Source organism: Scardinius erythrophthalmus (genome assembly GCF_964197995.2).
Source record: "Scardinius erythrophthalmus genome assembly, contig: HAP1_SCAFFOLD_708, whole genome shotgun sequence".
Lineage (NCBI taxonomy): Eukaryota > Metazoa > Chordata > Actinopteri > Cypriniformes > Leuciscidae > Scardinius > Scardinius erythrophthalmus.
Genome location: NW_028295913.1, coordinates 1,931 through 21,200, shown reverse-complemented (window position 1 = coordinate 21,200; position 19,270 = coordinate 1,931). Strand labels below are relative to the sequence as shown.

Here is a 19,270-nt window from a genome sequence, read left to right as displayed (position 1 = left end):
TGTATAAAGTTTTAAATATTAATATTTTTCTTACACAAACGCATGGATTCACTTAAGAAGGACTTTATTAACCCGCCAGAGCCTGTGGAGCACTTTTATGATGAATAGATGCACTTTTATGATGAATAGATGCACTTTTATTGTGGATAGATGCACTTTTATGATGGATTGATGCACTTTTATGATGGATAGATGCACTTTTATGATGGATAGATGCACTTTTATGATGGACAGATGCACTTTTATGATGGATAGATGCACTTTTATGATGGACAGATGCACTTTTATGATGATAGATGCACTTTTATGATGGATAGATGCACTTTTATGATGGACAGATGCACTTTTATGATGGATAGATGCACTTTTATTGTGGATAGATGCACTTTTATGATGGATAGATGCACTTTTATGATGGACAGATGCACTTTTATGATGGATAGATGCACTTTTATGATGGACAGATGCACTTTTATGATGGACAGATGCACTTTTATGATGGATAGATGCACTTTTATGATGGACAGATGCACTTTTATGATGGATAGATGCACTTTTATTGTGGATAGATGCACTTTTATGATGGATAGATGCACTTTTATGATGGATAGATGCACTTTTATTGTGGATAGATGCACTTTTATGATGGACAGATGCACTTTTATGATGGATAGATGCACTTTTATGATGGACAGATGCACTTTTATGATGATAGATGCACTTTTATGATGGATAGATGCACTTTTATGATGGACAGATGCACTTTTATGATGGATAGATGCACTTTTATGATGGACAGATGCACTTTTATGATGGATAGATGCACTTTTATGATGGACAGATGCACTTTTATGATGATAGATGCACTTTTATGATGGATAGATGCACTTTTATGATGATAGATGCACTTTTATGATGGATAGATGCACTTTTATGATGGACAGATGCACTTTTATGATGGACAGATGCACTTTTATGATGATAGATGCACTTTTATGATGGATAGATGCACTTTTATGATGGATAGATGCACTTTTATGATGGACAGATGCACTTTTATGATGGATAGATGCACTTTTATTGTGGATAGATGCACTTTTATGATGGATAGATGCACTTTTATGATGGACAGATGCACTTTTATGATGGATAGATGCACTTTTATGATGGACAGATGCACTTTTATGATGGACAGATGCACTTTTATGATGGATAGATGCACTTTTATGATGGATAGATGCACTTTTATGATGGATAGATGCACTTTTATTGTGGATAGATGCACTTTTATGATGGACAGATGCACTTTTATGATGGATAGATGCACTTTTATTGTGGATAGATGCACTTTTATGATGGATAGATGCACTTTTATGATGGACAGATGCACTTTTATGATGGATAGATGCACTTTTATGATGGACAGATGCACTTTTATGATGGACAGATGCACTTTTATGATGGATAGATGCACTTTTATGATGGATAGATGCACTTTTATGATGGACAGATGCACTTTTATGATGGATAGATGCACTTTTATTGTGGATAGATGCACTTTTATGATGGATAGATGCACTTTTATGATGGATAGATGCACTTTTATTGTGGATAGATGCACTTTTATGATGGATAGATGCACTTTTATGATGGACAGATGCACTTTTATCATGGATAGATGCACTTTTATGATGGATAGATGCACTTTTATTGTGGATAGATGCACTTTTATGATGGATTGATGCACTTTTATGATGGATAGATGCACTTTTATGATGGATAGATGCACTTTTATGATGGACAGATGCACTTTTATGATGGATAGATGCACTTTTATGATGGACAGATGCACTTTTATGATGATAGATGCACTTTTATGATGGATAGATGCACTTTTATGATGGACAGATGCACTTTTATGATGGATAGATGCACTTTTATTGTGGATAGATGCACTTTTATGATGGATAGATGCACTTTTATGATGGACAGATGCACTTTTATGATGGATAGATGCACTTTTATGATGGACAGATGCACTTTTATGATGGACAGATGCACTTTTATGATGGATAGATGCACTTTTATGATGGATAGATGCACTTTTATGATGGACAGATGCACTTTTATGATGGATAGATGCACTTTTATTGTGGATAGATGCACTTTTATGATGGATAGATGCACTTTTATGATGATAGATGCACTTTTATTGTGGATAGATGCACTTTTATGATGGATAGATGCACTTTTATGATGGACAGATGCACTTTTATCATGGATAGATGCACTTTTATGATGGATAGATGCACTTTTATGATGGATAGATGCAGTTTTATGATGGATTGATGCACTTTTATGATGGATAGATGCACTTTTATGATGGATAGATGCACTTTTATGATGGATAGATGCACTTTTATCGTGGATAGATACTCTTTTATGATGGATAGATGCACTTTGATGGACTTCAAAAAATATCCTGCCATTCACTGTCATTATAAAGCTTGGAAGAGGCAGGACCTTTTTTCATATCCGTCTGAGAGAAGAATGTCACATACATCTAGGATGACTTGAGGGTGAGTAAATCATGGGTTAATTTTCATTTTTGGGTGAACTATCCCTTTAACTGGATGTTTTGTTACGGTACAAATCTTTCCAGAGCAGTTTATATAACAGGCTTATGTTGCAACCGGATGTGCCATTTGTTTTGAACTTAAATGGTGCAAAACAAAAGAGAAATAAATAGAGAAACGGAGCACAAACCTTCCATCATCTCTCCAGCTCCTTTCGGGTAGGTGTACAGGACTTTCCTGGGTGGGATAAGCTCAGAAGCGCTGAAACCGGAGCCGGTCACGGAGCTGCCACTGACCCCGCCAGCCGAGGACGAGGACGAAGATGCTGCCATTCACAACCTGGACAAGATCACACATTAACACACCACAAACACCAGTTACATGCACTACAACGTGCCTTCCATAGCTCTATATGACCTTTACAATACATACATTAACGCAGTTTATTTATGCAAAGGTCGAATATATATTATAATCTGCTTCTTTCTATATACTCATAAAAAATATACCCGTGTTTATATACTTGTTCTCTGAGAGTAGCCACTGTAAATTTCGTTGTATTGTGTACAATGTCAATAAAGCATCTTACTTACTTAAAACTAATATAGAAATGGGTTTGTGAAATAAGAAAACATTTCTTTAGTTCATTCAAGATGGGCGTTAGCACTACTAACGTTACTATAGATAATCCCTATATAGTGTGTTATATATATATATATATAGAGAGAGAGAGAGAGAGAGAGAGAGAGAGAGAGAAACAAGCACAGAATACATTTAATTATACAAATTGTCTTTAACTTTGACCTAAAAATACATTAATAAAATGTTAAAATGTAATAAAATTGACATTTTAAACTCATACATAACAGACAACACAGCGCCATTATCACTATTCCACGTTTCATCACCGTTTCAAGAGCAATCGATACAAGAATAAATCAAAATTAGGTTAAATAAAGTGTTAAAATCGTGTTCTATTTTTATGATTACAACCTGTGTCACCCAAAGCTCCGCCGCTGTTGTTATTTCTTTCTTCCGTTGGTTTGTTTACGTCAGTTTGAGTTTGACGCTGATCGGATGTTGGCGCGCCCCCTAACGTCGTGGCGTAATGGGGCAAATGTGATGTGATGTTCATTTGTATGTTATTTTTTTATACATTGGACACTATTATTAATATTACATAATGTTTTTTAATTAATTTTCAATTAAAAAATAGACAATAAATTGTAAATCTTTTCTCTCAGCAGAGGACGTGACGCAAAAGCGGAAGTGAGCGCGAAGGCGTTCGGTTTTCATGTAAACAGACACATCTCAAAGGTAGAAAGATTAATCATTTAATAATTAATAATCATACATTCAAGCGAGAATAGGTTCTATGTTGTTCTTTAATGAGTTATTTCACCCTCGTTTGTGGTTTATTATTGTTGTAGCAAAGTTCACTTAGTCAGATGAAGATGCCAACAGAAACGGTATTATAGACAATTAAATGTCACCAGTGTTTAGAAGACATTATTTTAACAGTGTAAAACATCTTTGTGCTGAATTTCAATATATTTTCAGAGGATTTCAATAACAGACATGCTTCCCTAAAAGCCAAAGTTTTTGTTTAGTAATTTGTACTGCAACTATAAAAAAGTGTTGTTCATATTAATAATGAGAAATCTGTCATTATTTGTAGATGTTTTAGTGGATGATTAGCAAAGGAATTAAGAAAAACGAAAGGGAAATTATTTTGTAAGTATCTCAGAAGAAGAAAAATTGTTTTCTCAATAAAGTCTCATAAAATTCATGCATAATTTTACCTCACTAATATTGAGCTGTCAAATGGTATGATGAGTTGTGGAATTTATTTATTTTGTTTTAAATACTTAAAATCCAGTGTTTTGTTTGATATTTTTTATCAACGTGTAATTTAATTTAAAAAAATGAATGAACAATTAACATAGCACACCTGCAAGTAATTTATAGGTGCGTATGACAAAGGTAATTATCAAAACCTAATGCAATAAACTAGAAAAGGAAATCCCACACACTATCCAAATAACTTTTAAAAGTTATCAAAATGTATTATTCATCAGGTCATGGGATCGAAACGTTGCTAAATAAACTTTTATCACCTTTGCAAGTTGGGATAATGTACAGGATTTTTTTCTCTAGTTTATTTAAATTAATAAAAACTAACAATGTAGTGAAATCTCATCTGATAACTGATGCCACATTAAGCTCATGTAAACGAACCGTGACGTCACCCTCCTCTTCCTCATCCCGCAGTGTGTGTGTGTGTGATCGTGATATGGAGATCTTACGGCCAGCTCTCATTAACATCCACGGGAGAATTTACAGGAAAAATGCCGTTCAGGAGGAATCTTATGAAGAGGAAGAGGATGATTATTCATATTCAGAAGCAGGTATGTGCTTTTTAAAGTGAGTATTGGTCAGTTTAACACAGTCAGTTTCACATCATCTGATGTTATTCTCCTCCACAGACGCTGAGCAGTGCCTGGACGAGCCGTGCGACGCTCACGACATACAGCAGACGGAGAAAGGCTTCCGCTGTGCCATAGACGTGCCGAGTGTCCTTTACAAGTCAGTGTACAGTATATACAGTGCTATGCATAAGTTTAGACACCCATGCTAAAGTTGACTAAAAAGAGGAATAAAAAATCATCTTTTGGAAATTGAACTTAATGCCTTAATTTAAAAAATGAGGAAAAATCCAACCTTTAAGGACACCAATTTTCTTTGTGAATGAATAATGTATCGTAAATAAATAAATCTCTAGGTATGGTGAAGGCTATGTGATGATGTGGGGCTATTTTAATCCCAAAGGCCAAGGGAACTTTATCAGGATGCATAGTATCCTGGATCCACGAAGTAACTGGCCTTTAAAAATAAAAATCTGCCTGCCTCTATGGGAATTTAACATAGGGGTGTCCTCACTTATGCACCCTGTATTTTAAGGAAGAACATTTATTTATTTACGATACATTATTCATTCACAAAGAAAATTGGTGTCCTTAAAGGTTGGATTTTTCCTAATTTTTTAAATTAAGGCATTAAGTTCAATTTCCAAAAGATGATTTTTTATTCCTCTTTTTAGTCAACTTTAGCATGGGTGTCTAAACTTATGCATAGCACTGTATATATATACAGTACTGTGCAAATGTCTTAGGCATGTTAATACCCCCCCCCAAAAAATGGTTTTAAGTCAGTTATTTCTATCTTTTGCTGTAGTGTGTCAGTAGGAAATATCAGTTTACATTTCCAAACATTCTTTTTGCCATTAATTGTAATAATCCAGTGAGATTTGTGTCTGCACAAGGAGTCTGACAACAGCCGGTCTGATCTGATCTCACCATCATCGAGTCCGTCTGGGATTACATGAAGAACAGAACAGAAGAAACTGAGACAGACTAAATCCAGAATTATGGATTATTAACATGCCTAAGACTTTTGCATAGTACTGTGTGTTCTAGATCAATCTTTTGCTGCGTTTAGAGTCAGACTGCTTGTAAATGTGGCCTAAATTATAATAAATGTGACTCAGATCTCATGTCAGTTGTTATGGCACAAACACACACCTGATCTTATCAGTTCTGAGTTGTGCCGCTTCTTTGATTTGTTTGCCGTCTGAACAGTCATATCAGAATTAATGTGACTTTTTCTGTCACTTTCATCACAATTCTGCTCTATATACACGCAAAACATGAGGGCTCATATCATAAATGTTTAAAAAACTCTGCTTTCTATTTTTCTCATCCTCGTTTTTGTTTTTTTATATTGCCTGTGCATTATTCCGCCGGCTTCCGCAGCAGATCACACCATAAATAAACGCGTAATCGGTTACTTTAAAGTCCCTCTGTGGTGATAATCAAGCTTTGTTTATGTGTCTATGTGGTGTTTTTAATACGCTTTAACACAAACCATGTGTAAGTTCATAAGTCGACACCATTGCTGAGTATTTCCTCCTTAAAACTGCAGTGAACCAAAGACAGTCTCAAACACACGCTTTGAAATCGCTGGTGTTTCTGACGTCACAAACTACCTTGTAACCAATCAGATCAACGTGTGATCGTCAACCAGTGGAACTCTGAGCTGAGGGAGTGAGTGCAGGCGGGGCTCATTTGCATATTCATAGAACCATGCATACTAAATGAGGCAAGGGTGTCGAGTTACATTCAAGATATTTTAAGGCATGAAGAATTTTTTTTCAAAGAAAAAACTTTTAAATATTTCATTTTGGTGATCAAAGAGGAGTTTTAATGGATCTGTTCACACTGGAATCTGATTTAAAACAACAATGTGAACAGCTATACAAAGAAATAAATTGGATCTGAGCACTTAGTGTGAACATAGACTTATAATAGACAAAAAAAAAGGTAATTGCAACTTTTTATCCTACTTTATTTCTTGCGAGTTAATTGCCGCATCCCTATTCGCTCACAAACCATCCTCAATAGTATTTAGTTATTGTGTCGCAAATCGTAGTATATGTTGAAATGAGGATGATCTGCTTTTTCCGGTTAGAATCCGAAGTGCAGATCCATTGCCTTTGGACGCGGATTCGATTAGAACTACAAACATGAATAAAAAGTGTTAAAAACTACAAACATGGCGGACTTGCGAGACCAACGATTAAGTCGAGAGGTTTTGATTAAGGGGTTTGACTCGTGATTAATAATCATTATCTTACCTGACGAAAAGATATTTAAACAATGTCACCGTTATATTTCATCTGGAACATCATTGTGAACATCGTTTGGTCGTGAACTTTTAAATGCATCATTATGCAAATGAGGAGAGTATCAGCTCTGCGATATGGCAGGAAATTAAATCAAATTGAATGTGGAGGATTTTGACTGTGACGAGATGATTGACAGGGCAGTTAAAGACGCAGTTATGATAATGTAGTTTGTCCCAAATCTTGCTATACTCAAAAGTATGTACTTTCTTTCACATAAACAGTACATACTTTTAGTATATGCAAATTGTGACGCAGCAAATATCTTACAATTTGAGTTTAAAAGAAATTTAAAAGAGATGTTTTATTCCATAGTGGAAACAGACTGACTTCAGTCACTGCATTTCCATTTTCTGATCCAATCTCGGCAATATTCCTCTTTGTTTTGACAGATATATTATCGGTAAGAAGGGAGAGACTCGTAAACGACTGGAATCAGAGACGAAGACTTCGATCAGCATCCCAAAACAAGGCATGGAAGGACAGATCGGTAAGAGACACAAACCCCTGAAGTATTAATGTAATTAATCTCACAGCATTGGTGCAGTCAGGAATCATATCTCATATTCCCAGGGAATGCATAAAAGCATCTGCCAAATGAATACATTAAGATGTAAGTGTAGATCACTTTAGCAAGCAGCCGCATATTATTGCATTGAAAACTGCTCTTTTAATGTGAGTTTTGCACGTTATCTTGAGATATAAAGCATCTAGTTTGTGTGTGTGTGTGTGTGTGAACACACTCACTGGAGATGCATGGTGTGTTTCCGTTAGTGTTTAGTGCAATGGAAAGGCCTTGTGCAGCTGAAAGTGTTCCTGCATGAAGATAGATGTGCTTAGGGGTCATGATGTTCTAGTTGCAGGATGTTCTGGCAGAAGTGTGTGTGTGTGTGCAGCGGTGAGAACTGTATGTTCTTCCTGTGGTTAAGCTGTGGGTTTATGGAAATTATGTACTTCTCTCTCTGTGTGTGTGTGTGTGTGTGGGTGTGGGTGTTGCGCTCAGTGGTCACAGGTGCACACAGGGCTGCAGTCGCCTCGGCTGTCACCCGCGTTGAGGTTTTGATCGACAGCTTTCGGAGGAAACAGCCTTTCACACACTTCTTGTCGTTTGCACTGAATCCTCCTCAGGTGCAGGAGGGGTTCCTGCGCTTTCGAAAGCAGGTGCTGGAGCACTGCGGACAGGTGAGAGAGAGAGAGAGTCTGAGAGAGAGAGAGAGAGAGAGTGAGTCTGAGAGAGAGAGAGAGTCTGAGGTGAGAGAGAGAGAGAGAGAGAGAAAGAGAGAGAGACAGATAGAGACACAGAGAGAGAGAGAGAGTGAGTGAGAGAGAGAGACAGATAGAGACAGAGAGAGAGAGAGAGAGAGAGAGAGAGAGACAGATAGAGAGAGAGAGAGAGAAAGAGAGAGAGACAGATAGAGACACAGAGAGAGAGAGAGAGAGAGACAGTGAGAGAGAGAGAGAGAGAGAGAGAGAGACAGATAGAGACAGAGAGAGAAAGAGAGAGAGAGTCTGAACAGAGTCTAATGTCAACATACAATCAGAGTCAACCTTAATTACTTTATAATAGTTGCCAGTAGTTAATGCAAGAATTTAGTAGTATTAATATAATCAGGTTATAATATAATATAATATAAAATAATATAATATACAATTTGGTTTATATTTTATTATATTATAAGGTTAATATAAAATTATTAATATAAAATAGGTTTATATTATATTATATTATATTATATTAAAGGTTAATATAAAATTATTTAATGTAATATAATAAGTTTACAGCAAAAATCACTCTATTTACTTAAAAAAAAAAAATTCAGGCTTATTGTTACCAGTAGTAAACACAATAATTTAAAATAATATTAATATAATAAGGTTTATATTATATTATATTATATTATATTATATTATATTATATTATATTATATTATATTATATTATATTATATTATATTATATTATCAAGGTTAATATAATTTAATGTAATATAATAAGGATATTATATGTATATTTGTATAAGGATACAGCAAAATTCACTCTATATTTACTTTCTGAATTCTTATTCCTGCTCTTATTGTTGCCAGTAGTTAATGCAATAATGTAATATTAATTTAATAATATAATAAGGTTAATATAAAATAATGCATTATATTTTATTATATTATAAGGGTAATGTACATATAATATTATATTTAATATAATATTTCAATATAATATAGTATATATTATATTTAAGGTTTATATAATGCAATATAATAAGGTAAATGTAAAATATAATTTAATATGATATAATAAGGCTATAGAAAAATTCACTCTTTATTTATTTTCTCAGTCACTGTTCCTGGTCTTATTATGATTCATTAGTTCACCATGATAAAGAGTCATCGATAACATGTTTGATTGATTTTAATGTGTGTTGAGCAGGACTCAGGAGTGGACGTGAGTATCTTCCAGAACCCAGCGAAACTGCACCTGACCATCGGCACTCTGGTCCTGCTCAATCAACAGGAAGTGACACGTGCGGACGAGCTCCTTCAGCAGTGCCAGAATGTCATCAGGTGTGTGTGTGATGCACACACTCTCCGTTACATCTGTAATAACACACACTGATCTCGTCTGACTCGTGATGGTGTGTGTGCAGAGATATAACTGAAGCCAAACCCCTCCCGGTGGAAGTCAGAGGAATCGAGTACATGAACGACGACCCGTCAGCGGTGGACGTCCTGTACGCCAGAGTGGCCGTTAGAGACGGGTCTGACAAGTACGATATAATTCATGACCGAATACTGGCATATAAACACGCTTAGAAATCTTACAGAATGAGTGTGTGTGTGTGTGTGTGTGTGTGTGATGGGTAGGTTCAGGGGTCAGGTTAGTTTGTGTGTATGTGTGAGTGTGTGTGTGTATGTGTGTGTGTGTGTGTGGGTTTAGGGGTCGGGTTAGTGTGTGTGTGTGTGTGTGTGTGTTTGTGTGATGGGTAGGTTTAGGGGTCGGGTGTGTGTGTGTGTGTGTGTGTGTGTGTGTGTGTGTGTGTGTGTGTGTGTGTGTGTGTGTGTGTGAGTGTGTGTGTGTGTGTGTGAGTGAGTGAGTGAGTGAGTGAGTGAGTGAGTGAGTGTGTGTGTGTGTTTGTATGTGTGTGTGTGTGTTTGTATGTGTGTGTGTGTGTGATGGGTGGGTTTAGGGGTCGGGTTAGTTTGTGTGTGTGTGTGTGTGTGTGTGTGTGTGTGTGTGTGTGTGTGTGTGTGTGTGTGTGTGTGTGTGTGATGGGTCGGGTTAGTGTTTATGGGACAGAATGTACAGTTTGTACAGTATAAAAACCATTACGTCTATGGAGAGTCCTCACAAAGATAGAGAACCAGACGAGTGTGTGTGTGTGTGTGTGTGTGTGTGTGTGTGTGTGTGTGTGTGTGTGTGTGTGTGTGTGTGTGTGTGTGTGTGTGTGTGTGTGTGTGTGCAGGCTCCAGCAGATAGCAGACAGGCTGGTGGAGTGTTTCGTCTCAGCCGGTCTGATGGAACGAGAGCGGGACCGAGTGAAGCTTCACGGCACCGTAATGAACACACTGTTCCGGAAAGATCCGTCCGGTGAGACATAAACAATCATCCGTTTAGAACAAGACGCCTTCGATCCATAAACACGTCATTCATAACCGACATGATCACAGTCACTCAGTCCAGTCACACTAACCCGGATCACACTAACCCGGATCACACTAACCCGGATCACACTAACCCGGATCACACTAACCCGTATCACACTAACCTGGAGCAGCCCTGACTCTGTTGCATGAAGGGAGGCTAAATGAATCTACATTAAGTTACTATGGAGATTTACACTTTGCAGCTAGCCTGCTCTGGAGCAGGCTAACAACCAGGCTAAGATTAATCCTAGTGATTGATCGGCTAGTTCCTCCCTAAATCCTACTAGATATTAATGTGTTTTAGTCACTTCATGGTCCTGCATTAAAATACTAGATATACTGTCATTCATCCAAGTATGCGTACTGTTATTTTAGTTATTATTGAAAACTGCTGTTCATTCAATGTCAGAGGTTTGATGAATATTATTCGAGATTTAAAGCATTTATTGTCATACACCCAGTGAGGAAAGCAGATTTTCCTGAGCAATTATAACTTTACTGTCCACAATGAATGCCAACACAGTGCAAAAGAAAGAACTATACAATACAATATGAGAAATAGAATATAGACTATGTATATCTATATATGCAAGTATAGAGTAGAAATGTACTGTTGAATGAGAAAAAATATCAATATATTATATTTTATTGCAGTTGATGAGATACAGTGCTATGCATAAGTTTAGACACCCATGCTAAAGTTGACCAAAAAGAGGAATAAAAAAATCATCTTTTGGAAATTGAACTTAATGCCTTAATTTAAAAAATTAGGAAAAATCCAACCTTTAAGGACACCAATTTTCTTTGTGAATGAATAATGTATCGTAAATAAATAAATGTTCTTCCTTAAAATACAGGGTGCATAAGTGAGGACACCCCATATGTTAAATTCCCATAGAGGCAGGCAGATTTTTATTTTTAAAGGCCAGTTACTTCGTGGATCCAGGATACTATGCATCCTGATAAAGTTCCCTTGGCCTTTGGGATTAAAATAGCCCCACATCATCACATAGCCTTCACCATACCTAGAGATTGGCATGGTTTTATTTCAGTTAGCCTAATAGCTAGTTTGATTTGCATTGAGAGATGATCTTATGGAAAGAACTCCATGCCAATCTCTAGGTATGGTGAAGGCTATGTGATGATGTGGGGCTATTAGATGGATAAAAATAGAGCAAATTATCTGATTATAGATAACATCAAATCAATTAGAAACAAATTGATAAGAGTAAAAAGATTAAACAGATTATTGACATAAAATAAACTAAATAGATCAAATAGATGCACATAGTGGGTATAGGTGTTTGCAATTATTCTACATGTTAAATGCATGTCCACTGGTCACATTTAAGGCAAAGTATACAATTATTTTTGAAAATGACAAGTAGGGCCTAACTCCTTGAATTGTAATTATGAGGGTTTCAGTGGAGCACTGGTTATTTGGACTACTTGTGCATTCAATCGGTCCGCTATCGTTTGCCAAGCATTCTCTCTTTGCTTTATTACAGCAGCTGTGTTGCCTTTTTTACATATGTTTCACTTCTTTATACGTTTCCATAAGAAGCTGTTGCTCATTAGGCGAAAAGTATGCCGCACGGGTTTTGTCCATTTTTGCATCGGTGATTCTGTGATCGATTTCGTGATCTTTTTAAGAATGCTGTGAACGCGCATTTATCCAAACTATATACTCCCGGCTTGACATATCCGCGCGTTCTCATCCTGGCTCAGCAAACGTGCAACGGATTAAGCCAGGATGCACTGATTAAACTAGGTCAAGCCGCGACTGTTCTGTTATCCTGGCTTTCTTAATTCTACTTTTGTGCAATACCCCTCAGGATCACACTAACCCGGATCACACTAACCCGGATCACACTAACCCGGATCACACTAACCCGGATCACACTAACCCGGATCACACTAACCTGGATCACACTAACCCGGATCACACTAACCCGGATCACACTAACCCGGATCACACTAACCCGGATCACACTAACCCGGATCACACTAACCCGGATCACACTAACCCGGATCACACTAACCCGGATCACACTAACCCGGATCACACTAACCCAGATCACACTAACCTGGATCACACTAACCTGGATCACACTAACCCGGATCACACTAACCCGGATCACACTAACCCGGATCACACTAACCCGGATCACACTAACCCGGATCACACTAACCCGGATCACACTAACCCGGATCACACTAACCCGGATCACACTAACCCAGATCACACTAACCTGGATCACACTAACCCCGGTGGACCGTGTGGAGTTACACAAGCAGAATAACAACGTGTTTATCAGGGGCTTGTTTGTCCCAATGTTGTTCTGAAGTCGTGAATGTCTTCATCTCCATCATACAAAGCTCTCATTCAGCCGTGAGAGTAACTGTGTGTGTGTGTGTGTGTGTGTGTGTGTGTGTGTGTGTGTGTGTGTGTGTGTGTGTGTGTGTGTGTGTGTGTGTGTGTGTATGTGTGTGTTGTGCTGTTTTCAGTGTGCTGGCTGAGTAATGTGATTGCATCCCTGAACACCGTGAGCTGATATAAACATGTTGATCACGTCTCATTATGTCATCAGTGTTGTTGAAATGCGGGCGTTGTGTGTCTGAGGGCGTTCGCTGTGTTCACGAACAGCGAGTTTATATGATACAATGTTGCATTTTCTTCTTGGTTCGCTTCTATTTCACAAGCAGGGTTTGAAATAAACCTTTTCACTCACTGGACTAAATTTTGAAGTTACCGGCCATTCAAAACTTCTACTAGCCTACTATAAGATGTATATATCATCTGAAAGCTGAATAAATAATCTTTCCATTGATGTGTGGTTTGTTAGGATAGGACAATATTTGGTCGAGATACAACTATTGTAAATCTGGAATCTGAGGATGCAACAAAATCGAAACATTGAGAAAATCTATGTTGGCGATTGTGCAGCATTCACTCACAGAAATACATGTTTTATATATTTACGGTAGGAAATTTACTAAATATCTTCATGGAACATGATCTTTACTGAATATCCTCATGATTTTCGGGCATAAAAGAAAAATGGATAATTTTGACTCGTACAATGTATTGTTGGCTATTGCCACAGATAAACCCGTGCGACTCGAGACTGGTGACGTGATCCAGGGTCACACACACACACACACACACACACACACACACACACACACACACACACACACACACACACACACACACACACACACACACACACACACACACACACACACACACATATATAATAAAATCTGGATTTCTTACATTCATTTCTTATTCAAACTAAATCCTGTCATCCAGCGTCTCCTCCCGTCCTTTCATCCTCATCCTTTTCACCAAAAATGTAATTTAGTTGATTTTTACCCGCATGTGCCGGGTTGGCCGGTGTTAGTTTCAAACCCTGATCACAAGGCAAGATTTCAAAGCGTTCCTAAAGTTTAAAGGCAAGTCACATGTGAGGAAGACTGTCCTCTTATTGGTCTTCCTCTGCGCCCTGAATCTCTAACCTGTTCTGTGTTTCTCTCAGCCGAGGATAGAGGAGCTTCAGGAAGACCGAACGTTAAAGATCGAGAAGCTTTCAATGCCAGGAACATCTTACAGGTGAGAAGCTCGACCCGATCAGTGTGTCTGGCGTCTTCAAACCAGGGTCAACATCATGTTCTTTTGCAGAAGCTAATCATCATAAATGTTCCTTGAGCATCAAATCATCATATTAGAGTGATTTCTGAAGGATCATGTGACACTGAAGACTGGAGTAATGATGCTGAACATTCAGCTTTGAGCACAGGAATAAATTACACTTTACTGTATATTCACATAGAGAACAGATGATTTACATTACAATAATATTTCACTGTTTTTACAGTATTTTTGATCATATAAACAGTCTTGGTGAGCAGACGAGACTCTTTCAAAAACTTTAAAACATATTACTGTACATACAGTTTATACGTACATGAATTTGTAGTTCACATTCAATACGAAGTCTTATCAGTACAGACAGAATACATGATTGCAACATGGGAGGAGACGAGATATTATAGATATAAATGAAGTATTGCACCAGTTGATGAGCAACATTTACCTTGATAATCACAGCACTGAATGTTAGAACTAATATTACACTTCAAGTGATAATGCATGCCGTTACCATGGTATTCCCATCATATGTTCACCCATTATGTCCCATCAAATTGCTTTGCATGAAAGCTATAAAAACAAAAACATAAGAGCTTACTTTGAGTATCTGTCGCCCCCTGTTGGCAGTCAGCAGAACTTCAACACGCACACACACACACACACACACACACACACACACACACACACACACACACACACATACACACAGACAGACAGAGGCTGTTTTTTATTTTTGGTGTTCTGTCCAGAAACCACTACGCCTGTTTTTTTCTCAGAACTTCTGTTCCATTAAATGGTCAAAATAATTCTGGGAAAACAACTCCAGTGAATGTTGGTTAAAAAATAAGTTATTTAAAACATCTGGGGCCTCATGTATCAATCTTGCGTACGCATAAAAACTTTGCGTACGCTAGCTTTCACGCTCACGGTCGTATGTACTAACAGTGAAATTAACGCGAGAATGTGCGTTCCTCCACGCCAATTTCATGTCTGGCGTACGTACATTTCTCAGTGTTTTTGTCCTTTGGCGACTCTTACAGGCAATGAAGTGAAGTTGCAAACATTACACAACGAATTGTTCTACAAGTCTAAGCATTGCTATTAATTTGCAATTTATAAAATAATTGACATATATTGTCACACGAGCCTTATGGGAATATTCTATCAATTATTATTAAGTAAGAACATATAAAAGCATATGCAAACTGATACATACAACCCTTAGTCTATGACAATGACAGCTTTGGTTTAATGTCCACCTTTATATCAGACCATTTCTTTTTAAGGTCATTTAGGGTAGACGGTGTACAGCTGAGACATGTGTACATTTGAGACACTTTAAATAACTTGCGTTCGCACCAAGCACAAGTTGTGATTTTTGCTGTGCACGTCGTGCATATTAGTGTCCTCTTTGATCGTGGGAAATTTGAACAACGGACGCATCTCCGATCCGAAGATAGATCTTCTAAGATTTTCTAAGATATGACGTTCACTTCACCATGCACTCTACACAATGAATAGCTTATTATCCTTATGTGACTGTTAAACGTATCTGGTATCACCACAAACGTTATTCTGTGCCCTAAAAACTGGCATATTTCATGGTATTGTGTCATGCAAGGTAATTGCAAAATCTAGAGAAATATGCGAGGTGGCCAGCGGGGGACAGTTGAGACCCATACTGTACCCCCGATAGAGTTCTATTAGGAAACACACTGTTTAGTTGTTCAGTGTTATGATAACAGATTAAACGTCATAATTAGCCAGCATAGGACGCAAATTAAAATAAAATTAGATATTTGTGGTATTTAAACTGTGTAGGCTATTATTAATAAATATTTTTACATATCTTGTTCCTGCTTTATACATTTTAACCAGTGCTAATTTAAATAAAATGAATGAATATAAATGGATGAATAAACAAAAATGTTGCCCGATTGTTATTTTCTTCCTTATTTATTATATTTACAATGAATGGTTAGTTACCTTTACATCATTAAAAATGGGTGTCTCAACTGTACCACATATGGGTACAGTTGAGGCAAATTTGAGACAAAAAGCACCTTATTTTTATGAGCTAATTGTGGAAAATATAAACTACTTGTGGGTATTATTGATTGATAATATCTTAGTCTACAAGCTAATGAAATGTCATGTGGAAATTCACTTCTTTTCAGTGTCTATTTTTGTGTGAAAAATCAAAATGCAAAAAGTGTCTCAACTGTACTCAGTCTACTCTACAGTACGACGATCCCACCGCATTGACGGCATCAGGCAAACTCTCCCACTCATATTTTTTCCTTTTGTTATTAATTCCGGAGGACAAAGTTCCAAATATTTTTTTTTTCGTTTCTACCTCCGATAGCACCTCCAATTCACTTTCTGTAAAGTTTCGTTTCTTGTCACCATTTTCTTACTGCTTACTTTTGCCAAAGTGGACTCATTACCATATTTAGATTAATTGAATTAAGGGAGGAGACTGGGTGGGGCGTTGTGCTCGTGCATGTGCGCTCAATTTTATGTTAACTGGGATGTACAAAGAGAATATGCGTGGGATCCTTCGTACGCAGAGATTCATACATCTGGGTTTTTTTGTGCGTACGCACATTTACAGCTTTGTCCGTACGCAATGTTTTAGTATGAATTCAACGCAAGGCTTTGTACATGAGGCCCCTGCTCTCTTAGTTTCATCATATTTTAGAGCAGAAACGTGAGTTAAACTGATTAAACTGTGTTTAAATAATTAATCATCCGTGTTCAGATCGCTCTTGTTTCCACAGTAACAGCGCTGAGATGGTTTAGTTTCTGATTCTTTAATGTAAATATTGATGATGAATAATAATCGTCTCTTTGTGTCTTTCTGCAGATGTTCGGCAAGGTTTATTTCGGAGCGTTTGAGCTGAATTCAGTGCAGATCTCTCAGCGGTTCTCCACTGACAGCACGGGATACTATTCCTCTGCGGGACACGTCACATTCTCATGACTACACACTCATAACTCATAAACGCCTCCAAATTACTGATTGAAATAGGATTACACATTAATAATCCTTTATCTTTGTCATGCATTGTAAATATGAATATAAAGAGCATTTCAATGCACAAAAACATTTTTCCCCAGTGTTTCTATTCATAAATGTATCAAGAAAAAAGATGCATCTCAATTTCCAAAGAATTATGAAGCAGCACAATTGGTTTCAAGAGTCTATGCACTACAATCATTTTTATCCCAGTGTTTTATTTGAATGTAGATTAAATGTCAGGAATTTGTATCCATGACCCAAGGAATCCATAGACAACAAGATCATGATTTTTTTTGACAAACTGCTCAAAAGTTATTAGCAAAAATTGCTATTTTTGCATATTTCATGACCCATAGGGGGCGCTGTTTCCAACTTTGGCATGTCCCCTCAGATTATGGCTCTGATGAAGCATACCAAGTTTCATTTAGATTGATCAAAGTTTGGCTGAGAAACAGCCTCTGAACCGTAGCTATATAATACAAATAAAGGTATTCAATTAATTTAATAAGATTAGATTTGCGACATCATAACTTGTTAGGTCATTTCTGTGCGGCTCGGCCCAGAAATCATCTGAGCCAGTTTTCGTAAGAATTGGGCAAAATTTGAGAAAAGTTGTGAAAAATCAGAATACTGTAGCCTACTTTTCAAAATGGCCACTACTGTAATGGGCGGAGCCTTAATGTAAGATGTTGAATGTGATCGGCATGATGAGAGGAATCGGGTGTATTAAGTTTCATTTTTCTAGAACAAAATGTTAAATAAATGTTATAACCATTTGAAAATTGAGTTTTTGAACTGGTGGTGGCGCTATAGAGCACGATTACTATTCAAGATGGCAAAGTCATCTAATTAGGGCCCCTAGTGGACCCCGGACCCCTGGTTGAGAGCCACTGCTTCACAGTGTCTTCTGTTGAAGTCTTGTCTGTGTCGTACTGTCGGTCAGTGTCCAGCAGGTGGCGCTATAAGGTCACGATGAGGCTGTTTGCTCTGAGATGCTCTTGAATGGAATGATGACACATAAAACATAAAATCAGTCCAGAGAGAGAAAACGTGTCTCTCTTCAGGTTAATGTCAGCGCTATTTTATTCAAAAGAAACCTGTCGAGTTCAGCCTTGAGACTCTTAATGAAAATATGAAGCTTTTACTGCTTGATTTATTGCACAGTTCAGATTAATAAATAAGGTTAAACAGTTCATCCATATATACAGTATATATCCATATATACATATCCATATCCATGTATATATCCATATTTACATATAGTTCATACATATATATATGCATATATGTGTGTATTCATGCAGTATGTAAGTTGATGTCTGTGTACATGTAAGTTTTTATGAAATACCCTGATGAACACAGATCTTTGTGTGTTCATACTAAAGTATGGTTAATTGCAACATTAATTTAAAGTCCCCCTGTGGTGAAAATCCAGCTTTTAATGTTGTTTATATGTCTATGTGGTGTTTTTAATACGCTTTAAGACAAACCATGTGTAAATTCATAAGTCGACACCATTGCTGAGTATTTTCTCCTTAAAACTGCAGTGAACCAATCATTTTATCACTTAAAACACATCTTTTATCACCGATATTCTTTTCCTTGAAAAAAATTCTTCATGCCTTAAAATATCTTGAAT

General features: G+C 37.1%; 2 protein-coding genes across 3 annotated transcripts; one reads left to right on the top strand and one right to left on the bottom strand.

Annotated features, from left to right (window-relative positions):
• Positions 1 to 2,766: 2,766 nt before the first annotated feature.
• LOC308686728 (anaphase-promoting complex subunit 16-like) lies at positions 2,767 to 3,645 on the bottom strand (the record flags this gene model as incomplete). The annotated part of the gene is made up of 2 exons (XM_081395165.1): positions 3,570 to 3,645; positions 2,767 to 2,915 (listed from the first exon to the last, which is right to left on the bottom strand). A coding segment is annotated over exon 2 (142 nt), but the record flags the coding sequence as incomplete, so codon positions are not given.
• Positions 3,646 to 3,824: 179 nt separating this feature from the next.
• On the top strand, positions 3,825 to 18,407 carry LOC308686729 (activating signal cointegrator 1 complex subunit 1-like). 2 transcript variants are annotated; one of them, XM_081395167.1, is made up of 11 exons: positions 3,831 to 3,893; positions 4,255 to 4,310; positions 4,848 to 4,984; positions 5,063 to 5,162; positions 7,710 to 7,807; positions 8,321 to 8,499; positions 9,741 to 9,874; positions 9,958 to 10,077; positions 10,774 to 10,898; positions 14,497 to 14,570; positions 17,476 to 18,407. In XM_081395167.1, the coding sequence occupies exons 2-11, from the start codon at positions 4,267 to 4,269 to the stop codon at positions 17,590 to 17,592; spliced, it is 1,128 nt and encodes a 375-aa protein (XP_081251293.1). In that variant the 5' UTR covers positions 3,831 to 3,893; positions 4,255 to 4,266; the 3' UTR covers positions 17,593 to 18,407. The 2 variants fall into 2 exon arrangements, with proteins under 2 accessions (XP_081251292.1, XP_081251293.1); XM_081395166.1 differs by lacking the exon at positions 4,255 to 4,310 and having other exon boundaries at positions 3,825 to 3,893.
• Positions 18,408 to 19,270: the final 863 nt, after the last annotated feature.